The 27941-nt window shown below is 29.1% G+C and overlaps 1 protein-coding gene across 1 annotated transcript in view; it reads left to right on the plus strand.

Annotated features, from left to right (window-relative positions):
- The window catches only part of LOC148232886 (neural cell adhesion molecule 2-like), a 178459-nt gene that overhangs the window by 91285 nt on the left and 59233 nt on the right, over window positions 1–27941 (plus strand). The window contains exons 4-6 of the mRNA XM_088190640.1: window positions 20171–20379; window positions 20832–20942; window positions 21011–21217. Of these exons, the coding sequence (XP_088046766.1) occupies window positions 20171–20379; window positions 20832–20942; window positions 21011–21217 (527 nt within the window). The remainder of the gene's footprint in view (window positions 1–20170; window positions 20380–20831; window positions 20943–21010; window positions 21218–27941) is intronic.

Below are 27941 nucleotides of genomic sequence, written 5' to 3' on the forward strand. Positions count from 1 at the left end.
CCGAATGATCACGCGCCGGGGATCGATCACTCATTAAAAACTTCCAAAAGTCCGTTAAAATCGGTCAGACGCAGTTTGGAAATTGTTGGCATGTCTTTTGGTCGGCAAATCGTTAAAAATACGTTCAGCTGAATTTTAATCAACGAAAGTTTTAGACTCCGAAAAAGTGCTTCAAAGCAGAAATAAAATAAAACCTTGTTGAAAAAAATACAATCTTTATTTTACACAAGTTCACATATATTTTAAGCAACTTGTCTAATTATTGAGTAATCAACATAACTTATTTTTCACATAAATTTAATTTGCCATTTTTAATGTTTGTTTAAAGAAAAAAATAAAACTGTAAATAAATATATTATTACTAATTTATTTTAATACTATATACATATATTATATATAGCATTAAATACAAAAAATATTTATTTTATTCTTAAGCAAGTATTTAGTAATCCTACAATTAATTGAGAGTTGCTTAAATAATTAAAAAAAATATATTGCCGAAGTGGCGACAATTCCTGTGCTATAATCATTGAACTTATCGGTCGTTTTTTTAGCTAAGTTTACACTGGGCTTAATTAAATCTCACTGTAATACATATCAATACTAATTTACAAAATAATGCCGGATGGCTTTAGCTAACAGCGGATGTGCCTACATAAAGCTAAAAATCCCCAACGGGTCAGGTTGTTTCTTGCACCTACTCCAACAATATTTTAGGAAAATTTATGTTTATTTTAAGAATTTAGTTTAATTATTGCTAATAAATAAAGTTTTTTATATAACCATTAAAATTTTTAAATTTTATGGATACGATAATTGGTTAAAAAATGTGTCTTGTAAAGATTTGATTATTTAAATTAGTATTATATTTTTATTACCATGTACCATGGAATATTTATATATATATATTTTTGTAATTCTAGCTTCTAAAAACGTTTATAAAATTATTCTAAAGGGTTTTCAACATTATTCACTAATTTCAAATAAAGTTTTTCTGGCTGAAAGATAACATTACAAATTAATTAGCCGAGATATTTTCACGAGCTATTCCTAACTCTTTGAACTTCTAAGTAAAGGTATACTTGATATCGGTTTTTAACCAGAAAATACATTTTTAAGTACTGTATATTTTTTTTATATAATTAATGGGTAAAAAAGAGAAAAATTTAGCATAATAGGAAAAAACCGGTATTCATAAAAGGGTCTATTTAGGTTTGCTCGGATGATAAAGCGGGTGATTGATACTATTTTGTGTTTCGGTAAAAATTTATTCTTAATGGACTGTATGTTTGAATGGTTTTATATATTTTTATTGAATTATATAATATATTTAGAGTCCAGAAAAATATTGTAAACTATTAAAAATGAATTTTAATATTTTAAGCAAAGCTTTAGAGCAATTTAAAATATTTTGATATGTTACTGATGTAACTGATCTTACTTTACCATTATCTACAGCATGGTTTCCCAAACTATGTTCTGCGAAACACTAGTGTTCCACGGATCCAAAATAGATATTTCACAAAAATTTGAAGTACATTAAAAAAATTTAACATAATCTACTTTATAATAAAAGGCGAGCGACGGTTAAATTTCATTGAGGCTTATGACGTCAAGAGAAGGCGAAGAATCTTAGTACCCAGAAGTTTGAAAAGAGCTAATATTTTTATGCGAATTTTATTTATGTGATTTCATTTTTACGCAATTTTTTTGGTGCCACGAATGCCACTTTTTACACTTTTCTTTCAAAAATTCAAAATCAGTCAAATTTACAAAAGGTTATTGCGGATAATTTTTCACGCGTTTTTATTCTACGTCTTAATTCCTGAAACTAATTTATTGCGTTAAAACAGGATTGGGAGTATACTTTTGGAAATATAAACGAATTAAATAAAATTTTTATAAAAATAATTTCGTTTTCTACTACATTAATTTAGTCTGATTGCTTACAATACAGATTTTTTTTGCATTTTGCCAAAAAAATATATTACAGAATTTACATATTATTTAAAAACTACCCATGGATCTTTGGTTGAAAACAGGAAATTTGACGCAAGAAAGGCCAAATACTTCTACTGATACATCTATCATCGAAGAAGAAAATAATCCAAAAACTGTGATTTCTTCAAAATCAAATATTAAAGAACAAGTGTCATCTATGAACAGACCAAAACGGAAGTACGATGAAAGTTATTTAAATTTTGGATTTACGTTTATTGGCAATTCAGGTGCTCCTGATGCAATGTGTTTTTTGTGTCAAAAAATACTCGCAAACAGTTCTTTGGCTCCAGCTAAATTTCGCAGCCTCTTCGAAACGACGCACTCTGATTACATAGGAAAAGATATGTAATTTTTTAAGAGACAACGTGACTCTCTAGAAAAGTCCAAATTTCAAATGATTACAATGGCTAATACTGAAAATGAATATGCAACAGAAGCTTCTTTTCGCGTGAGTTGTCGTATTGCACTTGGAGAGACACTCATTAAGCCATGTGAGAAAGACATGGTGTCATGTGTTCTTAATGAGCAGGCTAATAAAAAATATGGAATAATACTGTTTCACGACGCATTAAAGACATTTCTACTAGCATAGAGAAAGAGTTAATTTGTCGACTTTGACTTTGCAGTGAATATCCATTGCAAATGGATGAATCTACAGATGTCGCAGGACTAGCTGTGCTATTGGTATTTGTTCGTTACACATATGATAAAAGTATTGAAGAAGATTTACTCATGTGTGCATATCTACATGGGAAAACTACAGGAGAAGATATATTCAACTGTATTAATGATTACATTACAAAACAAGAAATAGGCTGGGAAAAGTGTATTGATATTTGTACAGATGGTGCTCGTGCAATGGTAGTAAAAATGAAAGGTGTTGTATCACGTATCCTGAAAGTAGCTAGAAGAGCTACTAACAGTCACTGTATTTTGCATAGGCACGCACTGTTGACTAAAAAAATTTCCACAAATTTTAAAAATGTTATGGATGAAGCCGTGAAAATGATAAACTATGTAAAATCTAGACCACTTCAATCCAGATTATTTAAAATTTTGTGCGATGAAATGGGTGGTAAACATAAAGCACTTTTATTACATACTGAAGTGAGATGACTAACTAGAGGAAAAACACTATTAACACTTTATGAACTTCGAAATGAATTATTAGTCTTCTTGAAGCCACAAAATAATTTGCAGCATCATTTTAACAAATTTTTACAAATCCTTCCTGGTTGATACATCTTGCATATCTGGCGGATATTTTTACAAAGTGCAATGATGTTAACTTATCATTACAAGGAAAAAGTACTACAATTTTTAATATAAGAGATAAAATTGAATCTTTTGATAAAAAAATACAATTTCAGATTTTATCGGTTGAAACTAATAATTTTGATTGTTTTCCTGTCTTAGATAAATGTTTAAATGAATTGAATTTTCAAGTTGATAAAGAAGTTTTACAAGTGTTTTTAGAACACCTTTTTAACTTGAAAACAACTCTTTCGGAATATTTTTTGTAAACTAGTAAGGACGATTCCTGGGTTCGGAATCCATTTTCCGTGACAGTTAAACCAGTGGGCTTAAACGCAAAGGATTATGAAAATTTAATTGATTTAATTAATGACTCTGATTTGAAACAAAAATATAAAGATCAGCCATTAAATAATTTCTGGGCGAGTCTGACTGAAGAGTTCCCCAATGTGTCAAAACAAGCTCTGGTTTGTTTACTTCCGTTTTCCACGACGTATTTATGCGAAGTGGGATTTTATAAATATATTGCAACAAAAACTAAATACAGAAATAGACTTGACACCACGGCAGATATGAGAATACAACTGACCAATATTGTGCCTGATATAAAAAAAAATTGTAATTTAAGAACCCAAAATCATCAGATTTATTAAGAGTTTTATTTATTTGTATTTTTATGTTTATTAAATACATGATATTTCTTTAATACCATTTTTTATTTTTTATTTTACATTTAAATTTGTTAGAAATGTAACAAAATTTGAGTACACGATTACTGTCGTAGTTTAATTAATTTCGACATGAAACTTGTTCTAAATAGATCTGAAATATTGTAAATATATCAGTTTAGTTCAGTAATAAATCTAGTTTGATAATTTTTGCTAACTACATTAAAAAAATCTTAGAGGAAAATCTCATAATAAAAATATTTTTTTATAAACGTATATAGCAAAAAAATGTATCGCAGCTCTTTAAAAATAATAGGCAATAAAATAATATTAAAAATAAAGCAAAAACTTTCTATTTACACACTTTATATGCATAAATATTGCAGCCGTTGCAGAATAAACATTTTTATGGTTTTATTCTGGTGAAAGAGATAATTGTCTAGTTAATTTAAGATATTTATAATTTATCCTAGGTAATCAAAATATTCCAGAAAAACATCTTTAACTTAAAAAGTTTCAAATTTGAGGTCAATTTTTTCAGCTCAATGGCTTCTCAGCTTCGAAAGCTTCGTCCATCGCAGCTGCATACCGCAACACCGCGTAGCAAGATCCTCACTATCTGGATGCACCCTTAGTACTAAGCAGATTTATATATGAGGTTTTTAGGGTCCGTCGCCGCTCTGGGCTGATAACGAGTTATGGGCTTTGCGGTTTATCGAGCACGACACGAAACCCATTACAAACTTGGGCCATTGTACGGCGCTCGCTTCTTATTTCTCGGCGACGACTTATGAAAGTGATTCTCGGCTGAACTTTCCCGCGGGACAACTTCGTCTATCATATATGCGTATCGTCTAGTTCCGATACGGCACATGTGCACGTGTGCAAAATGTGACGCGAGAGCTGAATCGCCAAAACATCGCTGGGGAACACTTTGGTTTTTGTTCAAATCAGATATAACCTAGTTAAGTTTTAAGAATAGTAAAAACGTAGTATTTTAGCTTATATAGTTTTTTTATATGTGGGTCAATAATATACAGCTGACTCAAAAAGTATGGCTATCATGATGGTATGATTAAAAAAAAAATACTTGGTGTTCTACTATATTGTTTTTACATTTGCACATATTTTTGATGATTGTTTTAGAATATCAAAAATATGAGTTTAAAACATAATTATTTTCTTTACTTTTTCAGTCATGGTGCAGAATTACCTACTTCTTTATAGACCGTACATCAGATGTGTTTGTATATATTAACAACTATAAAATTTCCATATACGAGTACCAACGCCATCTCTGTCCGAACTCTTAAAAAAATAGAATTTTCTATATATTATATTATATTGCTATAACACTTATTAGCGTTATTTTTTATTTATTGTAAACAAATCATTTAGTCTATAGTTTTCTATACAAATAAAAAAGCGAATGATCCTTAAACAAAACACAGTTCAATATCTAAGTGAAAAATAATACTTGTGTAAAAATATTTATTTACAAAGATGTCATTTTATAAGATCTCCAGGATAATTTTTTGGGAACAAAATAAAAATTGTGGGTTAATTTTGAGGTTTAAAAAACAAAGTTTGTAGAATTTTTAATATATTAAAAAATACAATTAGGATTGCTCATGAAATAAGTTGCTGAAGAATTATCTGGATATTTAAATACGAGAAATTGACGAGGCAGTTTAATGTTGTGAAAAGTATTTTTTCACAAAGTTAATAATTATTAAATGTAGATATTTTACATATTGCTTTTAAGTACAATATATTTTTATATTAATTCATTGAAAAAATATTTTTCACAATATTTAAATTTATTTTTCAATATCATTTAAGAACACAAAAAACAATTTTACAAAATTTTAATAAAGAACAATATTTCAAGAAAAAAATAGTATTTTTATCATCTATAAATTTTATTTTTTCATGACTATTATTATTCAGAATAATATTTGCTTGTAATTAAGTTCTTATGTGTAAAATTTCAATGAATCACAATTTTGATAGTTTTATATCGTATAATGTGAATCGATCACATCTCTTATGCTACCTAAGTTTTTTAAATTCTCATGAATGAACATATTAATGACTGATTAAAAATAACGAAGTTATAATAATTTATTATTTGCAAATCTGCAAAAGCAGTAAATAAACATGGCTACTACTAAATATGCAGTGAAAAATCGGACTAATATCAAAGTTTATAAATATTTATTTGACACTAAGCTACACTATAAAATATTTTTATTCAGTTAAAATGAAAGCATGTCGCAATAAAAAGAAAATGTAATTAAGGTTTCATATAATGTAATAAGAAATTTCATGAATAATAAACTAAAAGAGCAAATTTTATGAAAAAAAAAAAAATAAACATTATAAAAACTAATTCACAATTAATATGTATATATGGGAATCATATAAAATATGTAAGTGTTTTTGAGACATACAATTTAATAATGTATTTATTGCAACATGACACGTGCTACATGCGTAACAACGGTGTTAACATAATCATCAACTGAGATGAACTGTCTGCATATTTGCGGCCTTTTAAATATTCATCATTTAAAAACCTGATAAATGAAAATCGATTAGAAATTAAATTATATATTATTTACTAATTCCAATCTCTCAGACATTATAAAAAATTACAAAAAACATACGTAAGTCTATGTGAGATTTGATATCACCGACTTAGTTTATAATTATACTTAACACGCTAGTGACCCATCACGAGATTAAAAAATAATATCCTGTATTTTAATCATAAATCTAAAAGTGTCGCATGCACTTTGTTTATATAATAAACAAAGGTTATTGTGATGCAACCAAATGGCCCTTTTCAGCACTCTTGTATTCTTTAGAGATAATTATAAACGGTGCATCTTGGAATACTTTTTCGTCTTACAACAATGGCACGGTCTTTCTCTAACGCTTTCGTTAAAAATGGTTTGTTTAACTCTTATTTTTGCACTTAAGTTTTTCTTAAAGTAACTCGTAATGGTATATATACATATAAAAACACATTAAATTATTTTTGTATCAACTTAAAAAAATGCAAATAATGAAATAAATGACTAGAAAATATTTATATAAACAACCATACACAATTATTGATTCAAGAAGCTCTTTATATTTATATTACATGCTATTGAATTGTATTATCATTGTTAATTTGTAAAAGCTCTCATGTTGTACTAAAAACAATAGATAAAATACTACTATTCAAGTAAATGTGTATAAAAACTCTCAATACATTAACAAGATTTGCGTATATTGCATATTCTTTAAAAATACATATATTAAAATTTATATTTAAATGTATACGGAAACTCTATTAAAACTATTTTTTTTTTTGATATTAGAGTTTTTTAATAAACATTTAATATTCAACTGTGAATTCAGATGCTAATTTGATTTAACGAAACTATACGCAAAAAGATGTATGATATTTTTCTAACAATATGTTTTAATTATTGCAATATTAAAGCTAATTTTAGTAATTAATTTTGCACATATTTAAAAAATATGGATTTTTCCCACATAATTAAATATTGCTTGTGATTATTCCTAGTTTATAACTAAACTTAAAATATATCTAAAATAAACATTTTATACGCATATAGGTATTGTTTCATTGGGATTTAAAATTCAGGAATATAATTTTTGTGTTCGTTCAACAAAAAAAAGGAATAAAGAGGAAGGAGTAGCGAACCACTGAAAGACAAGATTTTGAACGTAAAATTAATTTTGAATAATGTAACATGGATATTTTATCAGAGATGTTATTATAAATACTAAAAATAAAAATTCTATTTTCATATAAAAAACTCAAGAGCAAAATTCAATCATTAAATTGATATTATCATTGAATATCTTTCTGCGAAATATACGATCAAAGAAATGTTCTATAAACATTGCGAATATATTGACCTGAAATACATTAGCTGTTTTATTACACACATGTTGCTTTCACTTATGTTTTATAATGTATCGATACATAAATATGTATTTAACTACCCAATCTACGCTCGATAGAAACCGTTTAATATTTACACAAAATAAAAATTACTGGATATATTTAATATAATTTATAAAGCAAATTTAAAGTGAAATAATATAGTATCTTATGAATTAGTATGGCACATTTAAGCTAAGATTCGTGTAGTTGCAAATGGCTTTGCGCTATCAATTTTATTTTTTATTAAAAATAAAAATAGCTATGCCTTTTTAAATCTTAATTTAACTATTTAAATGCAAGTGCGTGAGTTTCAAGCTATTTTTTAATTAAGTCAAAGTAGAGTAACTTAATCAGACTGGCATAGTAAAGGGCACGCCGTGTTGGCTGCTTGATATGCCCCGAACCAAAGTACCTCAGGTGTAAAGTGGAAACTCAATTTTGTCAGGGAATTAACGTCTACCAAGAGTTAGCGTCTGTGGTACTCTAAGCCTTAATGAGAATAAATGCGGTAACTTCAAGGAGTTTCTATATATATTTTTTTACGCTTGTCGTTCTACGTTTATGTTTCAATGGATGACGTCAATTTTTAACATGTTACACTTGACTTTATTTAAAAGTGCGCTGATAATTTCAACTTAAACGAAAAATACCTTAGGTTAAATTTGATTCTATGTATAGTATACATTCATTTAATATCTTTTACTATTTACAAAAATGCTTTTATTATTTTTATGTAAATAGTAAAAATTCTAAGCCCCAAAATCAATTGCTTTATGTAATTTATTTGCAATTATCTTATTCATTATGATTATTCAATAGGAGTCATATATAAAAATCTACATATGATGTATAAATATATTATGTCTAAAAATGTCTACGTGTTATTAATACACCTGCCTTAAAAAAACTGACGAATGTCACATTGATTGATCGAGTAGTTTACTGTAAAAAGTTGTTCATTTAAAGTCGATTTAGTTCGGATTGAAAGTTTGAAAATTGTAACACCTAGCTATGATCAAAAAAAATTTAACGCAAACGTATATTTACAACTGATATCATAAAATCTAAAACTTTGGTCTTTCAAGTAATAATTATTAACTTATACTACTGGTCTATCGAGCTAATAAATTATTATTAAAAATTAAAATTTCAATGCTTTTTGCAAAAACATTGCCTAGTAGATTTCTAGATAATATTTATTATATTGAGTTACAAAGAATGTCACCTTAAATTAATCATGTTTGAATATTAATAAATATATGTTCATTTTCGTGGCAAGATCGTGAGCCAAAAAATATCATGTAACACCATATTTATTTTTTACAGAAAAACTCTTTTGCAATTTTTCCAATTATATACGCTATATGTCAAAACAGAGCTTTGTTCGCCGCTGGAATTGGTAAGGCACAACATTGCGAGTCATAAAACTGCTGTAGAACGAGACAGGAACAAGTCTACCTTAATAATGTGCGGGATTGTTAAGAGTCCTTTATATATTCAAAATACAGAGTGATTCAGCGTGATATATTTAACAAAATGTAATATAAATTATTTTATAAACTAATATATATATGTATATATATTATAAATAAGCTAGTAATCAACGATACTTTATTTACAAAGTTTTTACCCTTGACTTTTACTAATTAACAAGACGGCCCCAAGCACAGTTCAGTCTATACACGCCATGCTTACTATAGATTTTATAAATATTTTAAGAGCTAAACAAACTTTTATAAAAATCGTTAAAATTAACTGTGTTGATGAAATAATAATAACACTTTCTGAGCCATTACAAAAACAAGTAAAACCGGCTTATATAATATTCTAATACTTTAAAGAATAATTAGATACGAAGAAAAATATGACATTATTAAATTTATATGAAAATCTGCTATGTAAATTATAAGTTAGGACATTTATTTTTTAACTATTGAGTCTACGCAATAACTGTCAAACTGATTAAAATAAATTTTGACTAATTATTATTTAAATATTTTTAAGAAACATTTTCGTATAAATACAACCGGTGCTTCATAGAACTTTTCAAGTTAACGCTAAGTACAGCGTTAACTTCAAAAGTATTAAAAAAAAATATTCATAATAAAATTAAAATATTACTTATTAATGACTATGTGTATACACATAGATACATTTTTAATAATACTACCACTGAATAAATATTTTACATATGTATAATATAATACATACATATAATTAGAAACACATTTTTTTTACATTTATTCATTGATAAATCAATGTTGTCAAGTTATTTAATTAAATTTATTAATTTAATATTAATTTAAACTATAGTTGTATTATAAATAATTAAAATTTGTATGTTTGTTGGTTTTTCGTTGCAGGTTCGTTTATGTTACACATTGTTTTGCTTTAGGCTATTACCTAATATATTACAGCAGTAAATTTACATCAATAATTAATTAAGTTGAACATACGAATATATTGTAGGTACTTTTATTAAGTGGGTTGATAATTTAATTACACTTTGGAAACTAAGCATATAAGAAATATTTGATTAAATTGTAATAAATTAAATAGAGTGTTTTAACTGTAAAATGTTTTACTATAGTATACGTAATTAATTGTCGACTTACATGATAAAGTCAAAAAGTGAAATTTTATATTTAATATTGATAGTTTTAAAATATTAGTACAAACTAAATACGCCTTGAATATAATTTATAAGTACAACAAAAAAAAAACATAGCATACTAATATTGCAATTTCTTCGAATACCAATTTACACGAATGTACTGCTCAAGTCAAATTCCTCGGCTTGGTATTTTACCGTGATTTTATTTTATATTTTTATTTTTTATAATTAATTAATTGTGTTTTAAAATATGTATTTTTTCTGTATATGTATTTATTAAATATATGTAATTAGTATCACTATATAAAAAAAATATTTTTTTAATTTTTGAAATGTTTTTAATTTCATTTTTTAAATAATATATCTATCATACGTGTAAAATTGTTATCGACCTCAGCATAAACTTGCCGAAGTATTGCCGAAGTATACGCTGCAGTTTCCTGATAATAACCGTTATTGCAGCACAGGTAGAAACAAAAACAACACACAAACGTATTTTTGTGCGCTCTATACGACTCTAGCACGCGCGAATGTATGTTTGTAAAAATTGAAAGCCTTGGCGCTCACTAATCTAGTGCATTATCAACCCACAATAAAAATTATTAATGATATGTCACTATCGTTGCAATATTTGCACAAAAAAATGATAAAATCTGTATTTAAAAATATCTTCTGTTATCCATGCTCTTTGATTAGATTTCCATAATACATATAGTAATATTTAAAAAATATTTTCTACATATTTCCACAGGTCCCTTCTCTGTTTTTCGTCGTTTAAACAAAATTAAATTTAAATTTTTTGTAAGTCAAAGCAATGTGTAATCATTTTATACCACAGCGTTTTATAAATTAAATAAATTTAAAAATAAAAAATAAATTCTTCAGTGACAAGAGTTTTTCATGAACATGTTTATTCAGATTTAAATTCAACACTTGAATATTTGTATGGTCATTATGCTTAGGAACGAGACTGTTTTAAAGAGGTACAACATTATTTTGACTGAAGCCTAATAAATTTTGCTGCCATGGCATAGTAGTGTTACAAACCGAGTAAAAAATTCGCTTCTATTGGTATTATACTAGACTTGTATATTTACATGACGAATATTTTTTTGCAATTTATTAAGATCTACACTTTTGTGTTACAATTTTGTCTGCAAACTTCCGCTCTGATTCCGAATTTGAAAATACTTTACATTATAAATGCATTTTTAACAACAGCCAAATAACACCGAGGGGTGCGATTTCCATTTAAATATGCAAAACGTCGGCGCGTCACCATTGTCGCGCGCGATTTTCGTAGTGCCTGAAAACGAGCCGGTTTTCGTGTTGCCTGTAAATTATTCCGAACACACACACACAGCCCGCGGGGCAAGTTCTAATTTTTCGTTTGCAAACATGCCTTTCGTCGCGCACAGTTTGCAACAACACGTCGTACGACGCGTTGCATGTTCCAGAAAAGCAGAAAATCGTAACGTCATCCGCCCGGAAGGGCACGGAGCCCTCTCTCTCGCTTCTGTTCTCTTTCCCTAACCCATGGGTTGGCAAACTTTTGCGACAGAAGAGCCAAACATGAAGATCACAGCAATTGGGTATTTTTTGAAAGACATGAATATACTTTTAATAGTTAAATATAATTAAAGCACAATGAGAATATGTTTTCAAGATACTTTTAAGCAATAAAAATAAGTGTGGACTACTATTATTTTTTAGTGATTATCCGAAATCTGCGCGCGTTTGATGCGGAAAAACCCGAATCAAAAACTCGTTTTCAGGTTCAATATATTGAAACACATGTTGTCTATCTTGAAAAGTAAATAAAAATATGTTTATTTCTGTCAAAAAAATAAAATATTTAAAAATAGTTTCGTGCGTTCCTAAAGAGCCGCTTGCGGCTCGCGAGCCGCGATTTGCCAGCCCCTGCTGTAGCTGTAAGTGGCACCCGGGTTTGAGTTTTTGGGGAATGGGTGTGTGGGTCGAGAAGTCGCGAGTTGGCAAGTCGTACTTTTATTGGTACACTGCTCTCGGGAGTGTCGTCATCTGCGAGTTTAAAATGTGCTCCCCGTTATGGCACGCGCTCTAACTTTTGCTAAGTCAGCATAATATTATGTTCATGACAATTGTGTGAATTATATATGAGCGGCGGCGGCGAAATAAACTTGCCGCTAGGTAAATATTGAATGGATTGCGACTAAGCCTTAGTCGCCGAGCGGTCGTTCCGATTAATTTTTCATCATTTTATGCGAGCCCGATTGCTTCGGCGCGTTGCGTGTTTATCTCTCGTTATGTAAGCGATCCTTATGTAAAGAGAAGCTGGCTTGGAAATATGAAGGACGGCCTACCGCATCAAATTTTAACTTTATAAAGAGAGCAGCAGTGCTAAAAAGACAATGTTAATACATAATAAGAACATGATATTGTATCACATGTTAGGTTAAAATACGCGTTTTTAACAATTATCAGATAGTCACAAAATAAATGTCGTTTTTTTAAATTTATTTTTAACAGGCAATCGCGTTTTGTTATATATGTGTTGATGCATATATAGACTCCAAAAACCGATATTGAAAAAATGCTCCTAAAATTTGCGATGAATGTATGAATTTCTTCAAAAAAATTGACAACTACGGCCACTTAAAACATTTTTTAAATAGCAGGTTAATCATTAGATATCTATAAATATCAAAGATGGTTTAAAAATATTTTTAACGGAAAATTACGATTGCAAGAATAGTCCTGGATATGAAAGATCAGCAAAAATAGAAAAATAAGTCATAACTACATAAATAGATACAAATTCTACTCAAAATATTCATTGGCTGACCAAGCAACTAAACCAGACCGATTCAATAGTGCATAGATACATCAAGAAAATTGGGAAGACTTATGTATAAGTTTCACACAAAATGAGCTAAGCAAACAAGAAGAGGCGTATTTGCTTATTAGAAAAGCTTCAGGAAATTGAAGCTAAATAGCCTTTTTAATTGATTACTTGATAAACGTACTGTATGATGACAATCAGACAGTGGTTATTAAACGATCAGTTAGCAAAACCTATAGCGAAGCCCGGGAGCAATAAAAAAAGTTTTTTTTTAGCTTTCAGTGGTATACATCTTTGATTCAAATATAAACAATAATTAAAATGCAATTATTAGCAAATATGCAATTATGCAAAATATACATTAAATTCAATAATATAAATTATTGAATTTATATATATATATATTTATAATTTAAGAACAAATCAAGTAAAGTTTTAAATGTTTTTTTTTTTGAGTAATTTGCTTTGACATATGAGCACGTTTCAGATCAAATTATTCTCGTGAACTAGGTAACATTAAACTGATTTTTAATCGCGAAATGCTATTATATTGGTTTGACTCTTATTTATAAGGAAAGAACTATTAAAAAGGGTTAAGGAATATTGATCTATATGATTAAATAATTTTCACAGCTATAAAAGTTATTTTTCTACGATTAAACTTGAGTATATATTTTTCTTATGGTTTTTGGAATAAATAGTTTTTTTTTCTATAATATTTGCTACAAATTTTTAAGACTCTTAATTTAATAAAAACGTTATTTAGCTTAATTATATTTTGGCAATCCATACATATAAAATAAAAATGTTCACATTATACCAAAAAACTTTTTTCATAAAAATCTATACAATATATTATACAATTATAACTCTATTGTTTTTTTTTATATTAAAGTTTAATTTCAGATAATAGATATAGCGAAAATTTAAAAATTTAACTATAATTACAGTATGTATTATAATATAAAATACAAATTTAGGCTAAATTTAATTTTAAATATTTAAACAATGTAAAATTAAAGCAATTTTAACAAATATAAATCAACGATAACTAAAAATTTATTATTTTTAGAATCTATGATTAAAATTGAAATCTTTGTGGCCAAATATTGTTGTTTATATAATATTTATTGTTTATATCTGCGGAATTTCAGTCTAATTTATTAAGTGTTTCCATTGATAATGTTTAAGAGCACTTGGAGCATAATACCTTCAATAATCAATGTTATTGAATAGCAATCACGAATACATTTAAATGGTCTTTAATTATAATAATTACCATTATAAGCTAGCTTTTTATTGTTTAAAATAATAAAAAAATTTACTTGTAATATGTAAGTGCTATTTTAAATTGTGCTCATATCATAAATGTTATTATTTAAAATTACCAATAAGTAATCATCTGATAAGCAAAGCTCATGTATAGAAATGCCTTTTAAATAGTTGAAGAATCAGAGTATGATTTACATTTATTACAATAAAAAAGCCTTTCGCTTAAAACTGATATTTTCTTTACAATCATTTCTAGTAATAAACATGTAGCTTCTTATGCATTTAGACAATAAAGTCAGATTCAAGGACGCTTCGAACTAATAAAAGTATGAATTGGATGGCGCAAAATTTTAGAACACTAATTTATAAATCATATTTTATAGAACGGTTAAATTATTATTTTTAGTCTTAAATTAACTTTCTTCGGGTAAATGTCAACCTTGTAACCCGACATCTACATTTTATCAACGTCGTACGTGCGAATGTTACGTCGGAGCCTTTGAAAATCCGCCTGGGTAATCTTACTAGGAAAAATGAATTAAAAAAGCTATGATGAATTAAAAGTGCTTTGAGCTTTACTCGCAGCTTCCGCTATCTGACGTGCACGTAAAAAGTTTCATTTGCTACTAACCGTTAACGAAGACTTTTCGTTTATTTCATTTAAAATTCTCTTAAACTACCGTTAGTCATCCATTTGATACATTCCGAAATAGGATGCTGTCAAATTTTCGATAAATGCATTACGTGAGCTATGCGTAAATATCATTATATGTCATTAACGTACAAGCTATGAAGGGGTATTATTTATTTAAATTAAATTAGAACCATTGTGACCTAACACGTCACCTAGCACAAAATGCGTCACGATAGTCAAAGAAAATACTATACATTGTATTATTTCAATACACGTAAAATACACAGAAATCATAATTCATAGTAAGAAAGAAAAAAAATCATATAAAAATATACTTAAAGCAGCGCTGCAAGCAACTCTGGTACTTAGTGATCATACATACAAGGAAAAACGGTATACAGTTGTGAGAAAATGCCAGCATCTCAAGTATTATTATTATAAAGATATTCCAGAACAAATATCTAAGAATGATTATAGACGTAGTATGGTATGTGCCTAATGATATCATAGCATTGGCTCAGTGAAAGTTGAAATTCGTAGATGTCACTTTAAATTATTGTTTTCAAAATTCTAAGGGAGCACTTCTGATAAGAAGAGTTTCCATCTCATTTATTTTAAACAAATTAGCTTGATTCAACAAGAACAAAAACTTGAACACGCGCACAAGACGTGCAGCCACACTTACACATCTCTCACAGAGAATTAAAAGACAGCGGAGCGCGACCTGCCTACTGGCTTACCTACCCCACATATTTTCTTCCTCCGTCTCTAACAAAAGATAGTGATGCCGGGAGACCATCAGCAGCTTCGGACCGGGATACCAACTGTAGCCGTCCACCGTGGACGGCTCAGGTTGAGATTTGGCAGTGGACCATCGTCACTGATGGGAAGCAATTGTGCTCAAGTAAGGGTCGCTAGTGAGCCGATAGGTAAGGGCTTACACACGACCTGCGGAAGTGGGCGGAAGCACCAAGCCCCGCGTCAAAAAAAATAAAAAAAATATGTCACGTTAAATATATAAATAGGCTGGAGAATAAGCTGTAAGATTTGCTAAACCTAAGAATTTAAGCCTGCTTATTGTCCTTGCTGGAGACAGATTGCAGATAAAGAGAGAAAAAATAAATAATATATGTTAATTTCTTAATTGATCACCCTGTGATAAAATCTAGATAAGTGCCTGTCTATAGATCTAACCATTGATCTTCAACCTTAAACAAATGTTAGCTATACATTTGAAATATGATTTCCATTTCCTCTTGACCCGATACAGAGAATCTCGAATCGAGGATTTGTTTATCAATTCTTCGTTCATTATTGACGAGCAGCAGCAGCAGCAGCAGCAGCGAAAAAATGATACAAAAGGCCCTAGAGTCTCCTTGGTTTGAGAAGCACTCGTTTCGAATTGCTCCCGCGTACAGTAAATTCAGCCGAAAGTGGCACGTGAAAATTGGAACGCTGTACGTGTTCGGATACAATAAGCCCCCGGCCAGGATATTTGCCTTTCGGAAAATGTGCGGAATGTGTTATGAAGTGGGTAACAGCGTGTGTCCTCCTAATAAAGTCGAGATGAAATATCACACACACAGACACACACCGAGGTTATAACTATACAAAAGCGATATCACTTTGCGCTTTCTTCTTCTGGTAGGGCTTCTTCGTCGGGGGTAAGAAGCGAGTTTTATTAGCCGCACGCCTCGTTCAAATGCGGCCACTTGCTTGTTCGAACACGTTCGGGCCGCACTACGCCTACTCTCGACTGAGATTTTATAAATAAAATAAAGTGTTATACGCTCTGTGTTACAATTTCATTAATAAATCTCGCTGATTTCTCGCTACAGCGAGAGAAAGAGAGAATTGGAAAGAAAACCTTACGAGAATGGAGAGTAAAAAGTTGATTGTTTGAACTGTTAACTTTTGAATGGGATTATTGGAATCGCTGAAGTTATACATTTTTGTATTAATCTGGACTATGCGTGTTCGATATAATTAGTAGTTCACAGTGTGATAGAATCGATTATTAAAAAGATCTAAATTAAACATATTATAGTACAAAATATGTATAAATTAAACATATTTAAGTACCTAGCCCAATTAAATAATTTAAGGTATATAATTGAATTAATATTATAAATTAGTAGATGTATTTTTTTAAATTTATGCTTTTGATTCTTAATATTAGAAAAGAAATCTCTAAATATAACTAGAGATAAATGCAAAATTACGCAAAATTAAAGCAAAATGGCGACAAGTATAAAAACTCGTAACTCAGTAGATTTAAATTATAACAAAAATATCGCTATATATGAAACGTTTAAAAGCCTAAACTTCATCTAAATAAAATATAAAAAAAAAGTTTTTTGCTTCAAAACAAGCTATGTATCAGTTCGATCGGACCCCCATACGAGCTATTTTGAGACTTTTAGAAGAGTTATCGCTCTTAACTATTTCGTTTTTAAGATTAAAAATAAAAATTTTAGTATCGCATAGAACTGAGCTACCCCTATACGTTCTGTATGAAAAAAAATTTTTTTTTTCATAAAATGTAAAAATTAAAAGTGTCATAACTTTGCAAAATAAAATCTTACTGAAAAATGTCGTAAGCAAAAAGTGCTTAGAAGCTTAATTTGCATTTGGTGAGTAAAATTACGTTGGTGAGTTATCAAAAGAAACTAAAACCAGATTACAACATTTTTTGTAATAAATAAAATCTAATATTTGACATTTCTATTCTATTCCGGTATTCTATCACCGCAGTAATCACATGGATGCAGATTATCATACTTATTGAACGCTTCGTCTCTTAGGATATGCTTAGATAACATATGTTAACACTCAAACATGTGATAGCATTCAAACATACCATTGCACAAGTAAACCTTTTAAAGGTTTGTTCTAAGCTCAAATTTTAAAGCTATTCTTAAATATTTATTTTACTGCTTACTATTTTTACATTAGGAACTGTATAATATGTTGCAAAGGTCGTAGAGAGCAAGGACTTATATTGTAAAAGTTTTTTTACTAAGGAATATTCGAGCTACATATAAAATTTAAATTTTTATCTAATAGTTTCCGTTTTCTCCTTAAGATTTAATAGAGCCTAAGAAAACTTCAAGTTATTTTATCCAACTTGCATAAAAACCTATTTTTCATTTTGTTTGATCTTTTTTTAAATTTAATAAAAGTTGCTAATGCTGCGTAGCTAGAATCTTGTGTATTATTTAAAATATGATTCCGAAGATGCTACCTTGCGGGACTCTTATTGTGACTTGTGACTGTGAAGGTCCTGCCACTTTTAAATTATTTTTAGATTTAATTTTTATTTTTAGCTCATTATTCAAGAATTTTACTGACACAATATGTATAGCCTAACTCGTATTAAATTAATTATTACGATATTTATCCGTGAGATTAGAAAAAGATAATCTATTAACATCGATTAAAATTATAATTATATGTACAATATTGACTAATTCCAATCTCCCAGACACCATATCTTTCGGGTTTAGTCACGGACTATACTATTAGTTTATCGTATTGGTCGTTAAATTAGTCGTTAATTATGCGATCGAGTAAAGGTAAGGTTTGATAGATTAAGTCATTCTACTAAACAGTATCAAAAGCCCTTTTAGTAATCAAATGAGATAATTTTATGTCTTTACAAATTCTGAGCTACTAGTTTGGCTGAATTTGAAGCTCAATAAAAATAAGGAATCGTTGTTTTATTTTTAGGAAGCATGCAAGGCTGATGGTAATTTAAAGACAGAATCAGATTTTATTTGAATTAGGAAATCAGAAAACTGTGGTAGATATCCCTGTTTCAAGATATTTGCTTTTTGAGGCAAATGGTTTATAAAGAAAATCAGATTGCTCGAAATTTATATTTAAATACATTTTTTATAGTTAATAAATAATTTTATCAATCAAAGTAAGCTTAAAAAGAATCGATAAATTTATTCTACTAAATTTAATTATTATGATATTAAATCAATTTGATAAAATTTCAGCCGCTGTATAATTCTGGTTTAAGGTGATAATTTAAATTTAAACATTATTCAGACCCTAATATGTTTTTTTAAATGAGTTTTTTTCAGTCACACCTCACAATGCCATTGACAAATGGATCGTTTATGTTGCATAAAAAAGTGCGGAATATACAATTTTATTTTATGCGTGCGGTACCCATTTGCCAAGCTATTATGATTGGCACATCAAGGTTATGCAAGCTCTCGTCTACATTACGATTTTTTAAAACACCATTTCACTATAGGGTTTTCTTAAATTATAGCGCTTTCAATGAAAACATAGGTACATATTGATATTTAAAATTAAAATGCTTGATCAAAAAATATATTTGTTAAAAAAATGAGATTATATTTATTATAATATGATTAAAATTATTTAAAAAAAATGTTATTGTAATATATGTATAAGTATTATATGGGTTCTTATATTTAATGAAAACCCACGTTTATACTTGCGAAGAAGCTCATGAATTCCAAAGAAATTACAATGTCCATCGATTGGCGCGCGCTATACAAAACACAAACCGTGCGGAAAATTTTCGGGAAATTTCTCTCGCCATAATGGAAAAACTCCACAATCGACCAATAAAACACAACCGTTTGATAAGATCAAACGCCATTTTATTCATGGTCCCTGCGGAGCTACCGGGCACAATAAATTTTCACATCATAAAACGCCGTTATTTATGGCTTTGCGAATCCCCATAAAGTTCCATTGATACACGCGGATATGGAATTTTATTTTTGAAATTTGTTTTATGAAATTTACGACATGTTTTTTTTCTTCTTTATTGTGTATTATTATTATACATATATTCGTACACACAATAATCATGTTATATTTTTATCATATGAGGGAAAACGTATTGTGTTATTGAGAGACTGCTAACAAAGGTTCTTTTGTGTTTTATTTTCAGTTTGGACTTTCGAGGAGGACCTTTGGTACATTTGGCAACCACCGATGATATAGGCACCAGGACACACTTTGTCCTAGAAGAATCTAAGCCACAAGCTGCTTACTTGAACATCAAATCGATAATGAGATCCGACGAGGGTATATTTAGATGCAGAGTCGACTTTTTCGATTCCCCCACGAGAAATCAAAAAGTGAACCTTTCAATAATAGGTAAATTAGTCTATAAATTTATTTGTATTTTTATATTCAATAGAATAACGCTTGTCTGTTTATAATTGAATATATAAATCACCGTTTTAAAATAATAGGCAATTGATATTTATGTCAAGTAAATTGTAACTATATAAAGGCAGATGACGGCACTCTAAGAAGAGGAAATAAAAATACCAAATCCTTACTGATGCTTTTTATACAATATTTTACTAAGAAATAATGTTTAACAAAGCGATTGAGACTTGAAAATGTGGAATATAGTACATCGCAAAGCGTAGTGGTCCAGCCAGTATAATATTATATAAGACAGTATCCAAGCATTTTATTTTTTAAAAGTGTATGCGTATTTCATACACTAACACTAATGGTTTTATATTGTTTCTTAATATGGATTGATAAAAAAATGGTGAAGTTTATAGATTAAAAATACATATTAATATTTCATACAGTTCCTTCAAACGAACCAAAGATATTCGACGGAGAAGGCAGGGAGATTACAGGTATCGCAGGTCCTTTTCGAGAGGAATATGATCTTTTCCTATCATGTCAAGTCACAGGAGGTATTTATTACCATACTTTATAATATACTGTAACACGTTATTAGCATTGTTTTATTATCTATTTGCAGGTAAACCAATACCAGAAGTTACATGGTGGCATAATTCAATATTGTTGGACAGCATTGAAGATCCCACTAGTCGTCAAGGCACCATAGTTAAGCAGCTCTTTATCAACACTGTGACTAGGTCTTTGTTGAGTGCAAAATTTCAATGCAAAGCTCAAGTGTCGCAGTCGCTGCCGCCCGTTGTGAAAGAGATACAGATACAAGTCTATCGTGAGTGGTTCATATTAATTAGATGGTTTCAAAGGCATGGTAGTATAATGAAGTCAACTGTATTTAGTTTGTGTTATACTGAAAACCTTCTTATATAAAGTTTTATAACCACAACTTATTTTCATTTCTAATGAATTATATTTAAATTATACATAAAAACATTTATGTTTGAAAAAAATATTTTAATACTGTTTACTAGTATTTTTTTGTAAGTCGCTGAATTATAATAATAATAATGCTTCGTGTACGTGATTTAAAATTATCTATGTAAAAAGAATTTATAATGTATGCCTCAAATTATGTTTTTTAACAGCTTAACGCATGAGGACTCGTATGTAAGTCTTGCAAGAGCAATGAGTCTTGCGTCATGCGTTTGCTTTTATTAAAAATACAGGGGTTACCATCAATTTTGCATCTATATGCTAATCAAAGGTGATAGTATACTATCTCTACGTATTTTATTCTACTACAAATTTTTGTAAAAATCGTCGTCTTATCTCATTACAACGCAATGCAATGAGATGAAGTTTTTTTGGGGCACACGATTTTTTTACTATGAAATATATGAACCACAATTATTTATTTTATATAAATAATAATATTTTATGTTACACTTCTTGAACAGAAATAAATTTCAGTGGCAAGCTATATGGCTAGGTAAACAGAAAACTAATCCAATCAAAAGAAATCGAAACATCCCAGTTGATAGTACATCAATTAACAAAGTTTTTCAACCTGAAATTCAGTATGTTATTGCAAAATTGAATAGTAAAATCGTTACACTATATGTAGATAAATTAGATAACGCAGTAATCAAAGAACCTCCATAAAATATCATTAATTAGCTTACGAGCATTTTTCCCGGTGTATGTTATTTTGAAATTTCCTCACCATTTGAAAGACCGCAATGATTCACAGATTAAAAAACCAGGGGGAAAAAAAGCTATAATTCGGATAAATTATGGCCGTATTATTTTGTTGTAAAATAATAAAAAAAAATAGATTATTGCACATAAAAGAATATTTGAGGAATAAAATCATGAACGAATAAATATGTTTTTTTCATTCCTAATATTTTATGAAATGATTAAAAAATAATTAAAAAAATGATTAAAAAATATCCGTTTATAATATAATATAATTTTCACTCACCAAATTTTTTGGCGTCCTTTTTCTGCTTACAACTGTCACAGACACATTTATTTTTATCATTACACTTATAAACCACATTATATCTCTATTGATATTTATTTTTATAATTTACACTTTTTTTATTTGCACTATTCACACTTTTTGATACGTATAAAAACATTCGTCAATATGAAGAGGAATTTCACAACTTCTGCACGTGTATGCTGTATCTTTTCTTATTCGATGTGCAGAACAAACTCGACATTTTGGCTGATGATTTTTCAGCTTATCCAAAAGCCATCCTGGTGGATCGACAGCACAGGCACGGCAAGATGTGGTAGAAACTGATGAAATGTCTTCAGAATCGATATATTCCACTGAATTATGCATCCATCCTTTAGCCTTACTCAAAAGAAAATCTTTGAGTTAAATTTCGCCGTTACGATTCAAATTTTGATAGACACTGAACGAATAAAACAATGCGCATTGAAATAAAAACCATAACAACCTCTTTTGTTTATTCCATTGTTTTTTGAAATATTAGTATTGATCGTCGCGATTCACACCTCATATATTGATTACAGTCCATTATACATAGAGGCTTATATAATATATAGTGTAAGGCCGGTCGTTCTGTTTTTTTCTTGTGTCTATAATTTGGCTGTTATGAAAGGTATGTAGATATTATTCTAAAATCTCTTTTCTTATTTGTTTTCCAAATTTCGATAAGCGTTTTACCTTTTATGCCGTGTTTCTTCTGAAGGGGTCTTAATTTTATATTTTTGCAATTCTGTCAGACACCTATTTTTACGGATGTTCCACAAAGTCTTGTTTTTCGTAAAAATAAATATTTTGCGAATAAAATGCAATTTTTAAAATTGTCAGCATAAACATGGTGTCACTTGTCCAGATATGGGTTTACTAATCTTCCTGCATTTCCGATGTATAATTTAAAACTACAAAAATAACTGGTATCTGATTCGCAAACCATTCAATTCTACATTCCATATTTGGTTGAGGAATAAATACCTGAAAAATAAGTCTACCTAACCATTCAATCATTCCCTCATCAAGGGAAAGGTTTTGCTTTGACTAGTAAACATTATTGAATTTGCCTAAAAAGTAATTTGAAATTGTTGCATTTTTAACAAAATTCGAAAAAGTTAAAATTTGCCTAAGTATATTTCTTGTCATAGTTTTTCGAAATATTTGCGTCTCGATTATGGTTTTTTTTAACGTATGAACTATACTCATTATAAAAAAAATAATTAAACCACTTTTTCAGTTCACTTACTGCCACATGGTTCCATTTGCGTTTTTTTAATATATCTTTGTATTTGTGCGATGATTGCCGATGATTTAAATTTATTTCCGAAACTATTATTTCAATAAATAAATTAGCCATTTATTCGATGCTTTCACTGTTATTAAGAAAAACTTGTTCCACTGGAATACCCTCGAAATCTTGATAATCGCTTGTTGGATTAAATTCACTTCAGTATTATATGATAAAATCACTATCACACTCATCATCACTGAATGAAAGTAAATTCATCACACGCGGTTTATGTTCACAAACACTTAAATTAGAATCACTTTCCCACATATCGCTATATTCACAATTACTGGGGGTGTTGGACAACGCGTCTTGAAATTTTTCCAAAAAGGCTTCATCTCTTTCGTCTGTTTTGGTGTGATTTAGAATATTTTTTAAAATTAAAAACACAAATTTTCGCGATCAGTTTTGGTGAATAGTTCAGAAGAGACTAAATTACTTCGATTATAAAATGCATTTTGTGTGGAATTCTCGAATTTGGGGGCCATCATATAATCTAATAGATGATTTAATGTACTAAAAATGCACTCATGTTAAGTGGCATAAATGTACAGATAGTATTTATTATTATCTAAAAATGTTTCGTTACATCTTAGAGTAAATTCCCAAACTAAAAATAGCTTTAGATACGGCAAGCAAGCAAACCCATTATGACTAAAGTTAGAATATAACACGTTTAATCATCATTATTCCGTAATGTATTCCTGTTTTCTTATTACAGCGTTATTGTTTGTTTTGCGAAACTTTTTCGCAAAACCATTAAACAGCACCGCTTGCCGAACAAAATTATTCAGCGTCATGTTTCGCGAACTTATCCTCCGCACGGCAAGCAGCGTCGAGGTATTATTACATACCTAGGTATCATAGTATAGCCGGGGCTAGTTCGGCGGTCCAATCTCAGCTCATTACCCAACCGACCGGCCCAGTGTACAAACAAATCATGTAAACACACGCCCTCGTAATAATTTCTGCGGAAAGTCCAAAACTTGTTCTAGACTAAACTAGATACTACCTAAACTAGAGGCTTTGTGGGCAACGCGCTCTCGCCTCTCTGCCATTCAGCAGTTTAAGAAGGCTAGGCAACTTCCAGGGACACCGAGAGTGCAATTCCATTCGACCGGAACTGTGGCGGTGTGGGGATTGGTCTCATTGTTTGACCGAAATTAACCTAGTATGTGAGGGGCAATTGGATATATATTTTAGTTATTCATACAGATGCATCAGATTCGAATCGCTGATGCTTTTTCTCGAAAAGCATATACTTGTGATGCTGTTATGTCAATTGCGAGTTATAGTACTATATTTTAACGTATATGTGTCTCGATTTCTCCACTTGATTTAGGAACATCGCATTTTCAATAATTAAAAAAATTGTGGTTCTTTAATTATAAAATCCATGTAGAATTTTTTTAAAAGCATTTGATTAGGTTTGTCATGAGCACTTTTTCGAACAATCGTGTTGGCTTTTTTTTGAGTTATTTGAGTGGCCACCATCAATATGTGAGCAATGACTCTGGTTAGTATATTGCTCATTCTGAAGTACGACAAAAATCTAATCTAAGTCCTTTAATATTTTCGCTCTTTATTAAAAACATACATGCCGAAATTAAAAACTAACAATAGTACACTAAAATACAGCCACGTCACGTGTACCCTAACGAAAACAAAATGAAGTCAACTAAACTGAATACAGTACTAGCTTTTTATCTTTTCTTTAAGAATATATCTCGTAAACTTTATTAATTCGAAGGAAACTATATAATTATAGCAGACGCAGATTAACAAACTATTGCGCAATCATTTAACACCATTAGCATAAAAAAAATAAGTATAATGAAATCTATAATTATAAATTTACGATTGTTGCACATATATCCGCTTCAAACGCACGAAGTAAGTAACGAGTAAAATATGTATTTTATATATGGTTTTAAGCTTAGCTAAATAAATTTACTATTTTTTGCTGAAAGATGTCGATATATGTTTAAAAATATTGTTTAAAATTAATCTCAAGTTTTTTAGATAGTTTATAGTAATGACTTTACAATATTTGTTTTTATGCATCTGATATTAATTTGAACTAAATTAGAAAATTTTTACATTTGGAAAATTTTCGGTTATCGTATATTATTTTTATGTACTTTAAGTGAGCTTAAATATTCTATTTATTATTATTATTTTATATTATTAAATACATTTATATGCGTGTAATACTATTATTGCACGTCAGTTAGTTAAATATTATGAAGATCAATAGGTTTATTTTATTATTAGTTGTTTCATACAATAATAGAATCAATCATGAATTATAAATATTAGGTTTTGCCTTATACTTATTTAGTTGAAAATACAGCTTGAATTTATTTTATAAATAATAACATTTATGTTGAATTTTGATTTATGGCAATTCGTTTTAAGTAACATAATACTATCGATAACATCGTCAATGATTTTATATAAGCAATAATTTAAGAGAAACCATAACATTGTATTGTTAAAATAACATATAAATAAATATAGTAATATAATGTTTCACTCAATAAGAGCTGTATAAATATTTTGATTTAATATTGTATTACACATGAATATGAAAGTTGTTTATAAATATAAAATTACACAATTATTGAGCATGATGAAAATATCAAATTGACTTTAATGTTTTGGCTTGATATTAGTAGTTAAATATTTCTTTGTAATAAAATACATTATTATGTGTAATAACAGTACAAGTAATATTACATATTTTTTAATTATGCATTGATTGTATTAAAGTAGTATTAAAATACATTTATAATTGTTACTCATAGTGACAATAAAATATCATAAAATCATTACGATAATAAAATAATTTATTAAAAAATATTAAAGTATACATTGTAGTGAGTAATTTTTATATAATTAATTTATCAATACAGCAAGTTTATTGTATATTTTTATATAAATTATTTAATAAAACAGTAGGCCAAATTAATTTTTTTTGAGAGCGACATAAATGTTACTCGCTTATTTTTTGCTCTCTAAGGGGAATAAAATGGTTTCAAACAATTGTTCTCTTTGTTTTTCCGAAATTTGATTTTTTGCAAAACTTCGATATCAGTTTTACAACTTAATTTCGACAATATACTTTTTTCTCTCTCACTCTCGATATAATATTTGTTGCCGGCCGTGGGCGGGTGCCTTTTTTCCATCTCCCCCGCCGTTCGTTTTCTTTCTTATTCGCATTATGATACCAACTTTCAACTCAATTAAACATAGTCCGAGTCAGGAATGAAGTTAATAAAGAAATCCTAATGGAAGCTCTCCGCTATCTTTGTCTAATCAAGAAAACTCCCCGCCAAGCGATGAATGTACTCAAAGTTTTCTCTTGCTCGCGCGCCAACGCTTGGGACTCTTTTTTCCAGTTCCTTGACTATAATTAATGTTTTTTGTCTCCTGAAAGTTGCCTTTTTTGTTTGATTAAGCAAAATTCGCGACGAAAAGAAAGATAGGGGGCGGTTATGTGCTCCTTCGGACTGAGTAATTGCCGACGGAGCGATTTTCGCGACGCTTCTGTAATCTTGCAAATTGGACTCTTTATTTATTGAATTTAGTGATAAACGTTTAAATACTTAAATATTTTATTTTATTTTACTGCATCTGCAATACAAAATTTTTTAACAAGTACTGCATCAATTTAATAGTTCAATACAATCATGAAAATACTACTGAACGATATCTGAAAACGAGCCTTTATAGTTAACATAAAATAGTATTTTTATATGAAACATGTTATTTTATCTCGGCTTTTTTATAAATTCGTAGTGAATCTATAATAAATGATTGTATTGTATTTGTGCAGTATTATTTATATAAAATAAAAATATTTGCGTCACGCTTTGTGTGACGCAGTTAAACGGTTAAACGCGTACGTTATCATATATTACAGTAAACACAAAATTCTAAATAGATCGAAAGCCAAAGCCGCAAATCCCAATCGCATTACGGTGCGTCGTACAATTCCTGGGTGTATCGTAAAATTTATGCGTATGAAAAGAAAAAATTCGCGAGCACAAATTTCACGCGTGCTCTCCCTCTCACTCTTGATCTTTACGACACTCTTGAGACTTTTGAAAATTCATACAAGACATTCCTTTTATGTATAATTGTTCTTGCGAGAAGTTAGTCTACTGTGTTACTGGTAGAGTGTAATCGTTGACATTTATAAATAGCTTTTTAAATATTTGCAATAAACATTAGTTACTTTGGAACAATGTTGAA

Source organism: Plectrocnemia conspersa, unplaced genomic scaffold (genome assembly GCF_051122295.1).
Source record: "Plectrocnemia conspersa isolate PC_06_02 unplaced genomic scaffold, ASM5112229v1 ptg000008l, whole genome shotgun sequence".
NCBI classification, from domain to species: domain Eukaryota; kingdom Metazoa; phylum Arthropoda; class Insecta; order Trichoptera; family Polycentropodidae; genus Plectrocnemia; species Plectrocnemia conspersa.